General features: G+C 56.9%; 1 protein-coding gene across 1 annotated transcript; it reads right to left on the reverse strand.

Annotated features, from left to right (window-relative positions):
• Positions 1 to 11,353: 11,353 nt before the first annotated feature.
• Positions 11,354 to 17,528, reverse strand: AQP2 (aquaporin 2). The gene is made up of 4 exons (XM_030967124.1): positions 17,163 to 17,528; positions 14,196 to 14,360; positions 12,488 to 12,568; positions 11,354 to 11,569 (listed from the first exon to the last, which is right to left on the reverse strand). The coding sequence occupies exons 1-4, from the start codon at positions 17,526 to 17,528 to the stop codon at positions 11,354 to 11,356; spliced, it is 828 nt and encodes a 275-aa protein (XP_030822984.1).
• Positions 17,529 to 17,692: the final 164 nt, after the last annotated feature.

Here is a 17,692-nt window from a genome sequence, read left to right on the forward strand (position 1 = left end):
ATTGGGGCTGTGACACTGAGCTCTGGGGCTGTGACACTGAGCCCTGGGATGTAACCCTGAGATTGGGGATGTGACACTGAGCTCTGGGGCTGTGACACTGAGATTGGGGCTGTGACACTGAGCCCTGGGATGTGACACTGAGCTCTGGGGCTGTGACACTGAGATTGGGGCTGTGACACTGAGCTCTGGGATGTGACACTGAGCTCTGGGGCTGTGACACTGAGCCCTGGGATGTGACACTGAGTTTGGGGCTGTGACACTGAGCCCTGGGATGTGACACTGAGCGCTGGGGCTGTGACACTGAGATTGGGGCTGTGACACTGAGATCGGGGCTGTGACACTGAGCCCTGGGATGTAACACTGAAATTGGGGATGTGACACTGAGATCGGGGTTTTGACACTGAGCTCTGGGGCTGTGACACTGAGCTCTGGGGCTGTGACACTGAGATTGGGGCTGTGACACTGAGCTCTGGGGCTGTGACACTGAGATTGGGGATGTGACACTGAGCCCTGGGATGTGACACTGAGCGCTGGGGCTGTGACACTGAGATTGGGGATGTGACACTGAGATCTGGGCTGTGACACTGAGCTCTGGGCTGTGACACTGAGATTGGGGATGTGACACTGAGATTGGGATGTCACACTGAGCTCTGGGGCTATGACGCTGAGCTCTGGGCTGTGACACTGAGTTTGGGGCTGTGACACTGAGCTCTGGGATGTGACACTGAGCCCTGGGCTGTGACACTGAGCTCTGGGCTGTGACACTGAGCTCTGGGATGTGACACTGAGCTCTGGGGCTGTGACACTGAGGTTGGGGCTGTGACACTGAGATTGGGGCTGTGACACTGAGCTCTGGGATGTGACACTGAGCCCTGGGATGTGACACTGAGGTCTGGGCTGTGTCACTGGTGGGGTGTGAACTGGCTGGGGCTGTGACCTGAGCTCTGGGGCTGTGTCACTGAGCTCTGGGGCTGTGACACTGAGATTGGGGATGTGACACTGAGTGCTGGGGCTGTGACACTGAGGTCTGGGCTGTGACACAGAGCTCTGGGGCTATGACACTGAGCTCTGGGCTGTGACACTGAGTTTGGGGCTGTGACACTGACCCTGGGGCTGTGACACTGAGCCCTGGGCTGTGACACTGAGCCCTGGGCTGTGACACTGAGCCCTGGGATGTGACACTGAGCTCTGGGGCTGTGACACTGAGCGCTGGGGCTGTGACACTGAGCTCTGGGATGTGACACTGAGGTCTGGGCTGTGACACTGAGCCCTGGGATGTGACACTGAGCTCTGGGGCTGTGACACTGAGCGCTGGGGCTGTGACACTGAGCTCTGGGGCTGTGACACTGAGCTCTGGGGCTGTGACACTGAGCCCTGGGATGTGACACTGAGATTGGGGCTGTGACACTGAGATTGGGGCTGTGACACTGAGCTCTGGGATGTGACACTGAGATTGGGGCTGTGACACTGAGCTCTGGGATGTGACACTGAGCCCTGGGATGTGACACTGAGCCCTGGGCTGTGACACTGAGCGCTGGGGCTATGACATTGAGATTGGGGCTGTGACACTGAGATTGGGGCTGTGACACTGAGATTGGGGCTGTGACACTGAGCCCTGGGCTGTGACACTGAGGTCTGGGCTGTGACACAGAGCTCTGGGCTGTGACACTGAGATTGGGGCTGTGACACTGAGCCCTGGGATGTGACACTGAGCTCTGGGGCTGTGACACTGAGATTGGGGCTGTGACACTGAGCCCTGGGATGTGACACTGAGCTCTGGGGCTGTGACACTGAGATTGGGGCTGTGACACTGAGCCCTGGGATGTGACACTGAGCTCTGGGATGTGACACTGAGCTCTGGGGCTGTGACACTGAGATTGGGGCTGTGACATTGAGATTGGGGCTGTGACACTGAGATTGGGGATGTGACACTGAGCTCTGGGGCTGTGACACTGAGCTCTGGGATGTGACACTGAGCTCTGGGATGTGACACTGATCTCTGGGCTGTGACACTGAGATTGGGGCTGTGACATTGAGATTGGGGCTGTGACACTGAGATTGGGGATGTGACACTGAGCTCTGGGGCTGTGACACTGAGCCCTGGGATGTGACACTGAGCGCTGGGGCTGTGACACTGAGCTCTGGGATGTGACACTGAGATTGGGGCTGTGACACTGAGCTCTGGGATGTGACACTGAGCTCTGGGATGTGACACTGAGATTGGGGCTGTGACACTGAGATTGGGATGTGACACTGAGCTCTGGGGCTGTGACACTGAGCTCTGGGGCTGTGACACTGAGATTGGGGCTGTGACACTGACCCTGGGGCTGTGACACTGAGCCCTGGGATGTGACACTGAGCTCTGGGGCTGTGACACTGAGCTCTGGGGCTGTGACACTGAGATTGGGGCTGTGACACTGAGCCCTGGGATGTGACACTGAGCGCTGGGGCTGTGACACTGAGATTGGGGATGTGACACTGAGATCTGGGCTGTGACACTGAGCTCTGGGCTGTGACACTGAGATTGGGGCTGTGACACTGAGTTTGGGGCTGTGACACTGAGATTGGGGATGTGACACTGAGCCCTGGGCTGTGACACTGAGCTCTGGGATGTGACACTGAGCTCTGGGGCTGTGACACTGAGATCTGGGCTGTGACACTGAGCTCTGGGGCTGTGACACTGAGCTCTGGGGCTGTGACACTGAGCCCTGGGCTGTGACACTGAGGTCTGGGCTGTGTCACTGAGCTCTGGGGCTGTGACACTGAGATTGGGGATGTGACACTGAGCGCTGGGGCTGTGACACTGAGTTTGGGGCTGTGACACTGACCCTGGGGCTGTGACACTGAGCCCTGGGCTGTGACACTGAGCCCTGGGATGTGACACTGAGCTCTGGGGCTGTGACACTGAGCTCTGGGATGTGACACTGAGCCCTGGGATGTGACACTGAGATTGGGGCTGTGACACTGAGCTCTGGGGCTGTGACACTGAGCTCTGGGGCTGTGACACTGAGATTGGGGCTGTGACACTGAGCTCTGGGGCTGTGACACTGAGATTGGGGATGTGACACTGAGCCTGGGATGTGACACTGAGCGCTGGGGCTGTGACACTGTTGGGGATGTGACACTGGATGGGCTGTGACCTGAGCTTGGGCTGTGACACTGAGATTGGGGATGTGACACTGAGATTGGGTGTCACACTGAGCTTGGGGCTGACGCTGAGCTCTGGGCTGTGACACTGAGTTTGGGGCTGTGACACTGAGCTCTGGGATGTGACACTGAGCCTGGCTGTGACACTGAGCCTGGGCGACTGAGCTTGGGATGTGACACTGAGCTTGGGGCTGTGACACTGAGGTTGGGCTGTGACACTGAGATTGGGCTGTGCCTGAGCTCTGGGTGACACTGAGCCGGGTGTGAACTGAGGTGGCTGTGTCACTGGCTCTGGCTGTGACACTGAGTTGGGGTGTGACACTGAGCGCTGGGGCTGTGACCTGAGCTTGGGGCTGTGCCTGCCCTGGGCTTGACCTGGGTTGGCTGGTACTGCTTGGGGCTGTGACTGAGATTGGGGATGTGACCTGGTGTGGGCTGTGACACTGAGTCTGGGCTGTGACACAGAGTTGGGCTAGACACTGAGCTGACACTGAGTTGGGGCTGTGACACTGACCTGGCGCTGGTGTGACACTGACTGGGTGTGCCTGTGGGATGTGACTGAGTCTGGGGCTGTGACCTGGCGCTGGGGCTGTGACACTGAGCTCTGGGATGTGACACTGAGGTCTGGGCTGTGACACTGAGCCTGGGATGTGACACTGAGCTCTGGGGCTGTGACACTGAGCTGGGGCTGTGACACTGACTTGGGCTTACACTGAGCCCTGGGATGTGACACTGAGATTGGGGCTGTGACCTGAGATTGGGGTGTGACACTGAGCTCTGGGATGTGACACTGAGATTGGGGCTGTGACACTGAGTTGGGTGTGACACTGAGCCCTGGGATGTGACACTGGCCTGGCTGTACACTGAGCTGGCTATGACATTGGTGGGGTGTGACCTGGTGGGTTCGGTCTTGCCTGTGCTAGTGGACGGATGGGGTGACCTAGTGGGTGTGACCTATGGGGCGCCGGGTGTGACCTGATGGGTGACACTGACTCTGGGTGTGCCTGGGGTGTGACACTGAGCCCTGGGATGTGACACTGGGATGTGACACTGAGCTTGGGGCTGTGGATTGGGGCTGTGACATTGAGATTGGGGCTGGACACTTGGGGTGTGACACTGTGGGGCTGTGCCTGGCCGGGTGTGACACTGACGGGTGTGACACTGATCCTGGGCTGTGACATTTGAGATTGGGGCTGTGACACTGGAGGGGATGTGACACGAGCTCTGGGGCTGTGACACTGAGCCCTGGGTGTGACACTGGCGCTGGGGCTGCACTGAGCTGGGATGTGACACTGAGATTGGGGTGTGACACTGAGTTGGGATGTGACACTGATGGTGTGACATGGGGGCTGTGACACTGAGTGGGATGTGACACTGAGCCTGGGGCTGTGACACTGAGCTCTGGGGCTGTGACACTGGTTGGGGTGTGACACTGACCCTGGGCTGTGGAGCCCTGGGATGTGACACTGAGCTCTGGGGCTGTGACACTGAGCCTGGGGCTGTGACACTGAGATTGGGGCTGTGACACTGATTTGGGGTGTGCACTGAGCCTGGGCTGTGACACTGAGCTCTGGGGCTGTGACGCTGAGCTCTGGGCTGTGACACTGAGGTTGGGGCTGTGACACTGAGCTGGGATGTGACACTGAGCCCTGGGCTGTGACACTGACTCTGGGGCTGTGACACTGAGCCCTGGGATGTGACACTGGCGCTGGGGCTGTGACACTGGGGGGATGTGACACTGAGATCTGGGCTGTGACACTGAGCTCTGGGCTGTGACACTGAGATTGGGGCTGTGACACTGAGTTTGGGGCTGTGACACTGAGATTGGGGATGTGACACTGAGCCCTGGGCTGTGACACTGAGCTCTGGGATGTGACACTGAGCTCTGGGGCTGTGACACTGAGATCTGGGCTGTGACACTGAGCTCTGGGGCTGTGACACTGAGCTCTGGGGCTGTGACACTGAGCCCTGGCTGTGACACTGAGGTCTGGGCTGTGTCACTGAGCTCTGGGGCTGTGACACTGAGATTGGGGATGTGACACTGAGTGCTGGGGCTTGACACTGAGCTCTGGGCTGTGACACTGGTTTGGGGTGTGACACTGACCTGGGGTGGACACTGGGGGCTGTGCCTGAGCTGATGTACACTGAGCTCTGGGGCTGTGACACTGAGTCTGGGTGTGCACTGAGCCCTGGGATGTGACACTGGATTGGGGTGTGACACTGAGCCTGGGGCTGTGACACTGAGCCCTGGGCTGTGACACTGAGAATGGGGCTGTGACACTGAGCTCTGGGATGTGACACTGAGCCCTGGGATGTGACACTGAGATTGGGGCTGTGACACTGAGATTGGGGCTGTGACACTGAGCTCTGGGATGTGACACTGAGATTGGGGCTGTGACACTGAGCTCTGGGATGTGACACTGAGCCCTGGGATGTGACACTGAGCCCTGGGCTGTGACACTGAGCGCTGGGGCTGTGACACTGAGATTGGGGCTGTGACATTGAGATTGGGGCTGTGACACTGAGATTGGGGATGTGACACTGAGCTCTGGGGCTGTGACACTGAGCTCTGGGATGTGACACTGAGCTCTGGGATGTGACACTGATCTCTGGGCTGTGACACTGAGATTGGGGCTGTGACATTGAGATTGGGGCTGTGACACTGAGATTGGGGATGTGACACTGAGCTCTGGGGCTGTGACACTGAGCCCTGGGATGTGACACTGGCGGGGCTGTGACACTGAGCTCTGGGATGTGACACTGAGATTGGGGCTGTGACACTGAGCTCTGGGATGTGACACTGAGCTCTGGGATGTGACACTGAGATTGGGGCTGTGACACTGAGATTGGGATGTGACACTGAGCTCTGGGGCTGTGACACTGAGATTGGGGCTGTGACACTGACCCTGGGGCTGTGACACTGAGCCCTGGGATGTGACACTGAGCTCTGGGGCTGTGACACTGAGCTCTGGGCTGTGACACTGAGACTGGGGCTGTGACACTGAGATTGGGGCTGTGACACTGAGATTGGGGCTGTGACACTGACCCTGGGGCTGTGACACTGAGGTCTGGGCTGTGACACTGAGCTCTGGGGCTGTGACACTGAGCTCTGGGATGTGACACTGAGCCCTGGGCTGTGACACTGAGCTCTGGGGCTGTGACACTGACCCTGGGGCTGTGACACTGAGCTCTGGGATGTGACACTGAGATTGGGGCTGTGACACTGAGCCCTGGGCTGTGACACTGAGACTGGGGCTGTGACACTGAGATTGGGGCTGTGACACTGACCCTGGGGCTGTGACACTGAGCTCTGGGATGTGACACTGAGCCCTGGGCTGTGACACTGAGCTCTGGGATGTGACACTGAGCTCTGGGATGTGACACTGAGCCCTGGGATGTGACACTGAGATTGGGGCTGTGACACTGAGCCCTGGGCTGTGACACTGAGACTGGGGCTGTGACACTGAGATTGGGGCTGTGACACTGACCCTGGGGCTGTGACACCGAGCCTGGGATGTGACACTGTGCTCTGGGGCTATGACACTGAGCTCTGGGCCTGTGACACTGAGTTTGGGGCTGTGACACTGAGATTGGGGCTGTGACACTGAGCCCTGGGCTGTGACACTGAGCTCTGGGGCTGTGACACTGAGATTGAGGCTGTGACACTGAGCTCTGGGATGTGACACTGAGCCCTGGGCTGTGACACTGAGATTGGGGCTGTGACACTGAGCCCTGGGCTGTGACACTGAGACTGGGGATGTGACACTGAGCCCTGGGATGTGACACTGAGCTCTGGGGCTGTGACACTGAGCTCTGGGATGTGACACTGAGCTCTGGGATGTGACACTGAGGTCTGGGCTGTGACACTGAGCTCTGGGGCTGTGACACTGAGATTGGGGCTGTGACACTGAGCTCTGGGGCTGTCCCCACGTCCCCTGCACTGTCCCTGCTGCTGCAGCCTGCGGTGGCTGCCGGGGGTGACAGTGACCTGCTCTGGGTGCCACCTGCACGCTCTTTAACGCTGGCTGCTGACAAAGATCACTGACAGCTCTGCTCTGCTCTTTGCTCAGTAACTCCTGCGGGTCAGGGCAGCTCTGCCCCTCAGGAGTTCATTTGCATTGAAAGCACCGTTCAATTGTCCCACGGGATAATGAGTGGCAGGGAAAGCAAACGCCACGCTGGAAAACCAAACCACACAGTGGGAAAGGTGGGATGAACCCTCCTGATTTCCAGGTCCAGCCCTTTCCAGCAAAGCCACCAGCACCAGGGACATCCCAAGGCTTCCCTTCTGCTCACTTGGATTCTTCTGGTCCGTTTGTTGTGTCCTCAGGATTCCCAGCTGCGGGCAGTGGCGTTTTCCCTCTGGAAAGGTGTTTGCTGTGCAAATGTCTCCACCTGTGCAGCCCTTCCTGGGTTTACAAGGAGCACAGCCTGGAATAAATGGGAAGGATGTGGGGAGGGAGATGTCCCTGGGAAGGTGATTTCCCCCCTCCCCTTGGCACTGCCATCCCACCCGGCCTGGAGGAGCTGCACCAAGGCAGGTGAGGTGTCTGATCCCAGGCAGGTCATGGCATTGCAGGGAAGCGACTGCTGGAGGCTCACCCAGCCTCTGGGATTGGGACTGGCAAGTTTGGAAAGGTCAGGCCAAGAAATCCCAAGCAGAGAACTCAGCTCTGTCCCCCCCTGAGGTGACCTTGGGCTGGTCTCTGTCCTCCCCGTCCCACAGGTGTGACCAGGGGCTGAAGGGGTTTGTCCTGTGCTGGGATTTCCAAGGTGCAGCTGGGTTTGGGCTTCCCCAGGCCATGATTTCACTTCCATGTTCTCCCAGTGGTTTCCCCATTTCCCCACACGATGCAGAAACCCCTGAGGCACTGGGATCAAGGTCGGTGTTCCCAGGCTCTCCCAGATTCCCTGAGCAGGGTTTGGATGCTCCCGGGTCCCTACAACAGGTGAGGGATCGGTGGTGGGTGTGGCAATGCTCCATCCCGGACCTGGAATGGGCAAAGGAAGGAATTCCTTGGGATTAACTTCAAATCGTGGCAGAAGTTGTGAGGAGCAGGACCAGGGCACAGCCCCTGGGCTCTGCTGAGACCCCTCAAATCCTGGGGTCCCCTTGGGCCCCACTGCCAGGAGGGACCCCGAGGGGCTGGAGCATGTCCAGGGCTGGGAATGGAGCTGGGGAAGGGCTGGAGCAGCAGGGAAGGGTCTGGAGAGCTCCTGAGGGACCTGGGGGGCTCAGCCTGGAGCAGAGGAGGCTCAGGGGGGACCTTGTGGCTCTGCACAGCTCCTGACAGGAGGGGACAGCCAGGGGGTCGGGCTCTGCTCCAGGGAACAACAGGAGAAGGGAAATGGCCTCAGGCTGTGCCAGGGGAGGTTTAGTTGGATATTGGGGAAATTCCTCACTGGAAAGGGTTTTCCAGACCAGGGACAGCTGCTCAGGGCAGGGGTGGGGTCCCATCCCTGAGGGGATTTCAGAGCTGTGGCACCTGGGGACACGGTCGGGGTGGGGAAACGCTTGGGCTGGGTGGTGTCCGAGGCATTTTCCAACCTGAGCAATTCCATGATTCCAGGAACATGGAACAAGCAGCAAGGACAAGGAAGGGGATGTGGGGGTGTGCAAAATGCTGTGGAGTTTCTGCAGCTCTGCAGATGGATCAGCCCAAAGCTGAGGCACCCAGGGGGGGAGAAGGGGAAAACCTCGTGGTCTTGGGGGTGGAAGGACACGGGAATGCTTCAAATCCTGGCTCTGACATGCAAGGGTGGCCAGTTCAGGGAGGATTGTGGTCTGTCCATGGCAGCTCCAGGTTCCTGGTCCTGCCCTCCAGTTCCAGCTCCCCCAGTGCAATCTGGAGCGTCTGGGTGGTTTCCTGACAGGGCGAGTTTGGGAAATGACCCAGCTCCATAGGGAAGGTGAATTTGTGTTCCCAGGAAGACTGGGGCTGCTTCAGCCCCCTGGCTGAGGAGTCTGGGGTCTGGGAGATGACTTTATATCGATTATTTACCATAAATATGTCAGTGTTTTCCATAAATGTGTCAGCATTTGATCCCTGTGTCCGAATTCAGGGGCTAAAAGGGAATTTAAAGCACTTAATAGGAAAGAGGAGAGCCATTATCAGACTTTAAACCTCAGGTTCAGGCCCTGTGAGACTTAAACATTGTCAGGGTAAATAATAAATGAAATGCTTCGATCTGGAGAAGAGATATTGAATGCACCAACATTAATTTAAATAAATAACTGAATTCAGCTGTGGCTTTTTCCACAGCAGAGCAGGCCCAGGGTGACTTCTGGAAAAGTCTGCTGGGATTTTCCTGCACACATACATGGATTAATTTTCCTTTAAAAACCATAAAAAAACCCAAACGACTTTTAAAAGTGATGATTTGATAACAGAAATACAATTTGACACTGGGATTGATTTACAACATGATTTTATTGCCATTGCTGAGAACAGAGGGAATTTTTGAGAAGCCTCTTCTGAGCTAAAATTCAAATTCACCACCAAGGAGCAAAGGGAAGCAGAGTCCCTGTTTTGGGTGGATCAAACCAGGGCTGGAAGCGCTGCCTTGGCAAAGCCCTCTGGGGGTGTTTGCATGGATTGGCTGTGGGTAAACACCAGGTCTGGGCCAGATCAAAGCTGGGCTCCCTCCTCACCCCTGCAGCAACAGCCACTCCAACATCTGAGGAAGAGCACGGGAGGAAGGCAAGGATGGATCTGATGGGAGGAGGGGATGGTGTCGTGGAGCAGAGTGAAGAGCATCCTGTGGTGGGGAGTGTCCTGTCAGAACAGGGGCAGGGAAACGATCCAGAATGATCCATAAATCACCCTTATGAGTGGAATTGGGCCCAGTCTCATTGAATATTCCCATCCCAGCCTTTCCAGAGAAATCCTGGTGGGGGTGACACTGGTGGGGCAATGCTGGAGACACTGCTGGGATCCACTCTGGGAAGGGAGATCTTGGGGCAGAGCAAGGGAAATGGGCTTAAATCAATGGCTGAAATGGGGTTAAATCAATGGCTGAAAGAGCAAAGTTCACCCAAAAACCCTCCCCAATTCCTTGACTGGGCTGAGGACCATGGCCAGGTCCTGAGAGGGCAGAGGGAAGGGGTGAGAGGGGTTTGGAGGGTCTGGAGTGATGCAGCCATGAGAAAGGGATGTGACAAGCAAGTGATGGAGATGAGAGGGAATTCCTCTCTGTGAGGGTGGGGAGGCCCTGGAATGGAATTCCTGGAGCAGCTGTGGCTGCCCCATCCCTGGAAATGCCCAAGGCCAGGTTGGACAGGGCCTGGAGCAGCCTGGGAGAGTGGGAGGTGTCCCTGCCCACGGCGGGGGTGGGACTGGGTGGGGTTTGAGGTCCCTTCCCATCCAACCCATTCCATGAATCTGATTCCTCACACCTGGAACACGCTGGGTGTGAAATCTTCCCTTGGTGTGTTCCAGGTGACCCAAGGGGAACAGGACCAGACGAAAGAAGGGAAAACCAGGGAGAGAGAGGAAGGATGACCCTGGCCCAACAATGAGGTGGGTCTGAGTTTGGGCTGTAACCTGGGTTTGTTGTTTCACAGGAGGGAGAATTTGCAAGTGCTCCCCAGTGGGGCCTGCAGGGACTCATGGCCGTGCTCCCAGTGCCATCTTCCCAGGAAAGCCCCTGTGGGAGCACCTCTGTGTCCCGTGGCGGGTGGGAAATGGCACTTGGGTCCCTTTCACAGCAGAACCTGTCATGTGTGGCACTCGTGGCTCAGAGTGAGCGCTCCTGCTCCTGCTCCTGCCCCTGTGTGTGAGCCCAGAGCCGAGCAGGGGCCCGGGATGGGAGCAGAGTGCAGCAGCAATGAGGCATCGGGTGGAACCTCCACACCCAGGGTAATGAACACTCTTCAGGCTCCTCGGAGCTCTCCAGGAGGGAACAGCCCCAGCCAAGCTCCGTGTCCTGCGAGGGGGACGAGGGACAGGGCATCCTGGGGAGATCCCTTGTTCCTGTGGGGTTGGGATTGACTGGCTGTCCCCCAGATCAGAAACCCCCCGGGCATGGGGAGAGCTGGGGACAGGAGGTGGGTGGGACCAGCACAGCATCTCCCCGGGAGAGGAGTCAGCTCCAGTGCCCCAGGAGAAACGGAGGGACAGAGGGGACAGGTGAGATGCTCCTCTGGACCAGCACTAAAACCACGCCAGAGGTTTCCAGCTCCTCTCTCGGCCCAGGTAGGGTTTGGCTACACCTTCTCAGACATGCCCCTGGGCAGGGTCTGGGGCGAGTGCAGCTCCACGGACTGGCGCCGCCGGGCCTCGCGCTCGGCCCAGTCCTGCTCGGGCTCGCAGCCCTTGAGGATGGCCAAGCGCTCCGAGAGGGTTTTGGCCTGCGGGAACAGCACAAAGTTGTAGAGGATGGAGGCTGCTGCAGCCCCAGTCAGGGGGCCCACCCAGAACACCTGGAGAGAACAGGAGAGAAAAGTGGGGTGAGCAAAACCCAGCCTGGCTTTGGAGGGTGGGGAGGAGCTGGGATCTCTGAGGGGCATTCCAGGGGCTTGGGTTCCCTCCTGGGGACAAAACACGAAGTCGGCTCTGCTTTGGCCATCGCTGGGGATCTGAGCTCCCCTCCAGTGCTGGGATACTCCCAACCATGCTCTTCCACCATTCCCCCTCTGCTCAGACTCTGCATTAATGACAGGCCCATTGTGAACGTGCTGAGTGATGTGGCATCATCTGGAGGAGCGTTTTCCTACCCACTCATGGATTGCTGTGGGAGGAGGAGCAGGAGGAGGAGGAGGAGGCACCTGCCTGGGCCAGACACCTGGGTGACATCAGGAGCCACCACAGCTCTGCCTCCAGCCAGGCTCTTTGTAGATGAAAACAATAAAATCATGGAATCTCCTGAGCTGGAAAGGACCCACAAGGATCCTCAAAATCCTCCCTGGCCCTGCTCAGGACAACCACCTCCAATCCCACCCTGTGCCTGAGAGCATTGCTGAAATGCTCCTGGAGCTCCTGCAGGCTCAGAGCCATGGCCATTCCCTGGGGAGCCAGGGAGTGTTCCCAAAGGTGCACCTAGATCCAGGAACCAGGAAAGTTCCCCAGGACTGGCAGCAGCTCCACTCTCCATTGGTTTTGTTCCCTGTGCCAAGTCATGTCAACAGACCTCACACCCTGATCCTGTTGCAACGCTCCCAGTTTGGAGTTTGGAAAAGCCAATTAAGCACCCAGCAGCCCCACCTCCTTCTCCTAATCTCTCCATCTCTCCTCCAGCTGGGAGCTGCCATGGAAATGCCTGGAATTTGCCTGGCTTGGTGAGTTTCGAGGAATATTGGCAGTGTGGGGGCCTCATCCACCCCAACCCCCAGAGTTCTCACCCAGTGGTCGCTGAAGTCTCCAACGACGACGGCGGGGGCGAAGGACCTGGCGGGGTTCATGGAGCAGCCGGTGTAACGGATCTGCCGGGAACACCACGGCTGCTGTCAGCATCAAACCCTTCCACCTCATTTCAAAACGCTGGGGTGTCATTAGGGTGACAGCTGAGCTGCTGCTGCACCCGTCAGCACTCCTGTTCCAGGAAAAGGGAGATCCCAGGAGCTGCCAGCACCTGAGTCAGCGCTGTGAGGTGGCTGAGCTCGTGTGTCCCAGGGTTGCTGTGCTGCAGCCCCAGGAGCTGCGGGGATGGGCTCCCAGTCCTGCAGAAAATTCCCTCTCGTGCCTCTGAGGCCAGGAGGAACAGTCCCATGGACACAGGGGCTCATGGGGCGCTGAGGATGGAAGGTGTGATGTGGGGGAAGATGAAACAGGAAAGCCTTATAAATATGATTGTCTGGCAAAAGATTTTGAGAATATAGAAACTATCAGCGAGATTGAAATACAAGCAAGCTTTGAGATCCCTCAGGTACTGAACAACTGGAAAACAATGGCGTGGCTGGCTGAAGGTAAAATCCCCTTTTGATGGAACAACACCCTCTGCCTGCAGACAGCTCCAAGGGTCAGAGCAGACCCTACAGCTTGGCAGAAGGGGCCCAAAGAGGAGTTTTTAGGGTTTAAAATGTAGCACAGGATGGTAATGTAATGATTCTTACAGGCTGTATGTAAATGCTGTAGGATTTGTATATTGTACTAGATTGGTTAGTGAGAATTAGAATATTCAACACAGAAGATTTATTGTATTGTAATGGGAACTTCGCTTTCTTAGTTCTTGCCCCGCTTAGCTCTTGCCTCTTACCCTGTTTATTCTCTTACCCCTTTTACTCTCTCACCCTCTCATCCTCTCTCCCCCTCTCTTCTCTCAGGCCTGCTCCAGCTGTGCCTGGCAGCTCTCAGCAGGGACCTGCCCCCAGGCCCTTTGCAATAAACCCCAAGTTCCACGACCTGGCTGCAGAGATCTCTAGTGTCCATCCGTCCTGACTGTCCTACCCCCCGACGCTCCTACAGTGTGGTGTGACCAGCAGCGTTTTCCTGAGTGCACTGGGTGTGGGGGCTGCTTTGGGCCGTGACCCACATGGGATTTCCCTGAGCGCCCATCCCAAACGCTTCCCAGGCTCATCCTGCACTTGGGAGCCCCAGCAGCCAACACGTTCACTCCAGGAGAGATCCCACAGATCCCTGGAACTCCCAGTGGGACTCAAGGAGAGGCAGAGTCCAAGGGAGGTGTCTGTGGCCAGCTGGATCCTTCCTCTGGCTTCAGCCCCCAAAACAGGGCAGATTTTTGGCACCAATATGAAAAAAACAAAAATCTCCCAGGTGGAAGAAGTGGCTCAATGAGAAATAGTTGATGGACCTCAGGAAATTTCAGCCCTAAAACCAGAGGAGGAAGACGAGTCCTGCCTTCATCCCTGCTCCTGGCAGGACCCTTGGAGCAGCGCGGTCCAGCAGGTGCTAGGCTTGGAATTTTGGTGCCAGATAAAGGCTGAGCTCAGGCCACAGCTCTCCCATGGCTTTGGTGGAATTTTTCCCTCTCTCTGCTGGAAAACCACAGGTTACATATCCCCCATCAAGCCAGGGGATGCAGCCAAACCAACTTGGGGCATAAACACAAAAAGAGCCCCAAAAGTGCCGGGTTTTGGCCCAGCCACTCACCCCGAGGAGGTGCCCCACGGCCACAGAGAGGCCGATGGAGAGGGCAGGGGAGCCCAGGTTGTCCTCACGCCGCTCGTCTGTGGAAGCAAAGACGCACAGGACCAGCTGGAAGGTGAGGAACAGCTCCACCGTCACCGCCTGCCCCGTTGTGGTCTCATTGTGCAGCTGGAACAGGAGGAAAAACATGTTCCAAATCCACGTTCTGAGAGTGGATGGGAAATATGGAGGAGGAATCCAAAATCAGGGAGAGCCAAAGGAGACAGGGGAGATTTTTGGCACTAATAAGAAAAAACTTCCCAGGTAGAAGAAGTGGCTCAATGGGAAATGCTTGATTGACCTCTCAGGAAATTTTATTGGCAATTTTTTGGTATTTCTTAATTTTTTTTCTTTTCCTCCTCAAAATGTCTTTTGGAAAAGTTTGCAAGTTGCATTTTGAAGACATTGAAAAGAAATACTTCGGCATGAAAAAAGAAAAAAAAATCCCTTTCCACACTTTTTTGACTCAGAGAATTTGTCAGGTCTGATCTGGAGCTGATCCTCCAACTCAGTCCCTTTTTCCCTTGTTCCCTCCCAAATCTAATCCCATTGTTTGGCAATCCCAGGAAGGTCCTAACTGCCCTCCTGCCTGAGCTCCAGAGTCAGATCTTCCTCATTCTCCTCCCCAGTATTCCGCTCCCTATTTACAGGGGTGATCTGTGCAGGGAGCCACACCATGAACAGCTCACAGGGGAAAAAAGCCTTCTCAAAATCCCCAAATCCCCAGTTCCCACTATAAGCTGTGAACCAACAAAGCTGAGCAGTCTGAGTCTCCCTTAAACCTCCCGCTTTTATTGCCCTCAGTCATTACCAGCCTAAATCCCCTCATTGAGATCAAACCACAATCCCTCTTTTTAACCCTCTTAATCACTCTGGCAGTGCTGCTGAGTCCTGGCAGTGCCTCCCTGCTGTGGGAAAGGCAATTTCCATGTGCTGCCTCCCAGCCCAGCTCCCTGCTCCTCCCTCGCTCCCTTGGCGTTGGGTGATGCTGATCCTGGGAGTGCCCGTGCCCCCTGGGATGGGACAGGGAATCCCTGGCTTTCAATTCCTTTCCCCCTTCCTCACAGGAAGGGGGTGTTGGAGGCCAGGATGCCACTGGAGAATCCCCCATGGGGATCCTAAGCTTCCCTGGCTTTATTTTTTCCCTGAGATCCTTGTGAGGCTTTAGGGAATCCACGTGTTGGGTTTTGGGATGACCCAGCTGGATCTGGTGTGACCATCCTGCCACAATGGGAGGCAATGAGCTGAATCTAATGAAAATCTGGGATTTAGACCCAAATCTCTCCTGTCCCCACCACTTCAGCAACCTGGGAGTCGTGTCTTGGCCAAAGCAGAGCCAGGGGGGGATTTACAGCTCTCCTCCAGATCAGAAACCCCAATCCAGGGAATCGCTGGGTTTAGACCCAAATCTCTCCTGTCCCCACCACTTCAGCAACCTGGGAGTCATGTCTTGGCCAAAGCAGAGCTGGGGGGGGATTTATGGCTCTCCTCCAGATCAGAAACCCCCCGGGCATGGGGAGAGCTGGGGACAGGAGGTGGGTGGGAGCAGCACAGCATCTCCTGGGAGAGGAGTCAGCTCCAGAGCCCCAGGAGAAACAGAGGGACAGAGGGGACAGGTGACATGCTCTGATGCTCCTCTGGATGAGCACTAAAACCATAGCAGAGGAATCTAAATCCAGGGAATCCCTGGGTTTAGACCCAAATCTCTCCTGTCCCCACCACTTCAGCAGTGGGGAATTGTGGCTTGGCCAAAGCAGAGCCAGGAAAAGGCTGCCTGGACCCACACCAGAGGGGAAATTGGGATGAGCCTGGGACAAGAGGGATGCAGAGGTGGGATTTTGGATGTGTCCTTCCTTAAACCCCTGGGACCCCCAGAATCCAAGTCCCTGAGTACAATCCCGGGAAAAATGAGATGGTTGTGACTCCAAGGGAGGTGTCTGTGGCCAATTGGATCCCTCCTCTGGCTTCAGCCCCAAAAACAGGGCAGATTTTTGGCATCAATATGCAAAAACCAAAAATCTCCCAGGTGGGAGAAGTGGCTCAATGGGAAATGGTTGATGGACCTCAGGAAATTTCAGCCCTAAAACCAGAGGAGAAAGACGAGTCCTGCCTTCATCCCTGCTCCTGGCAGGACCTTTGGAGCAGCAGGGTCCAGCAGGTGCTGGCATTCAGAGGCTTCCTCACTGGGAATTTTTGGGAATTTTGGGAATTCTGGGATCCCTGGCAGGATGGTTTGGGGAGTTGAGGGGGTTTTTAGAGATTTTTGGGTGGATTTGGGATGGAATTCCCATGAAATTCCCCCAATTTTGGGCCTCTCCTGGTTCTCTGAGGAAAACCCCAGTGGGAATTCTGGGATCTCCAGCTGGAAGTTTTGGAGAGCTGAGGGGGTTTTTAGGGGGTTTTGGGTGGATTTGGGATAAAATTCCCATGGAATTCCCCCGATTTTGGGCCTCTCCTGGTTCTCTGAGGAAAATTCCAGTGGGAATCTTGGGGGATCCCAGTGGGAATTTTTGGGAATTCTGTGAATTCTGGGATCCCCAGCTGGAGGTTTTGGGGCAGCCGAAGAGGTTTTTAGGGATTTTTGGGTGGATTTGAGATGGAATTTCCCTGATTTTGTGCCTCTCCTGGTTCTCTGAGGAAAATCCCAGTGGGAATCTTGGGGAATTCTGGGATCCCCAGCTGGAGGTTTTGGGGCAGCTGAGGGGGTTTTTAGGGATTTTTGGGTGGATTTGGGATAAAATTCCCATGGAATTCCCCCGATTTTGGGCCTCTCCTGGTTCTCTGAGGAAAATCCCAGTGGGAATTCTGGGATCCCCAGCTGAAGAGGTTTTGGGGCAGCTGAGGGGGTTTTGGGGCCTGCCACCCCTCGGCTCCCAAAGGCCCTGCCCGCTGTCCCCGGGCCTGCCTTGCCCTCCCGCGCCGCGGCCTCACCTTGTTGAGGGCCAGGCCCTGGCGGGCGCTGGCTGGGGTCACCTCGTGCAGGATGGCGGCGCCCACCACCCCCCCCAGCAGCTGCGCCGCCACGTAGAAGAGGGCGCGGAGCAGGGAGAGCTGCGAGCCCAGCAGGCAGCCCAGCGTCACGGCCGGGTTGATGTGGGCGCCGCTGACGTGGCCCAGGGCCTGCACCAGCGTCCCGATGGCCAGCCCGAAGGCCAGCGCGATCTGCAGCGTGCTCGGGGCCGGCGCCGAGGGCCAGTTCAGCGCCGAGCCCAGCCCGAAGAGCACGAAGACCAGAGTGGCCAGGAATTCCGCCAGGACGGCCCTGGTGAAGGCGATGGAGCGCAGTTCCCACATCATGGAGCCTCCCAGCAAGGATCCTGCCCGCAGTGCCCTCAGTGCCCACCTCCTGCCGTGTCCCTGAGGGTGACCTGGGACAACATTTATATACCTGGAGGAGGGGGGGGCTGCAGGATCACCTGCTGAAGGGGATGGGATCACGGTCCCGGGAAATCTGATGCTTT

This window comes from Camarhynchus parvulus, chromosome 29 (assembly GCF_901933205.1).
Source record: "Camarhynchus parvulus chromosome 29, STF_HiC, whole genome shotgun sequence".
NCBI classification, from domain to species: Eukaryota; Metazoa; Chordata; class Aves; order Passeriformes; family Thraupidae; genus Camarhynchus; species Camarhynchus parvulus.

Bases quoted from the DNA above. Each gene is read 5' to 3' on its own strand.
- AQP2 (XM_030967124.1), bottom strand. From the start codon at position 17,528: ATGATGTGGGAACTGCGCTCCATCGCCTTCACCAGGGCCGTCCTGGCG. The intron at 12,569-14,195 runs GTGAGTGGCTGG...TGTTCCCGGCAG, and splicing joins CCGTGGGGCACCTCCTCGGG to ATCCGTTACACCGGCTGCTC. The intron at 11,570-12,487 runs GTGAGAACTCTG...TGTTCTCTCCAG, and splicing joins GAGACTTCAGCGACCACTGG to GTGTTCTGGGTGGGCCCCCT.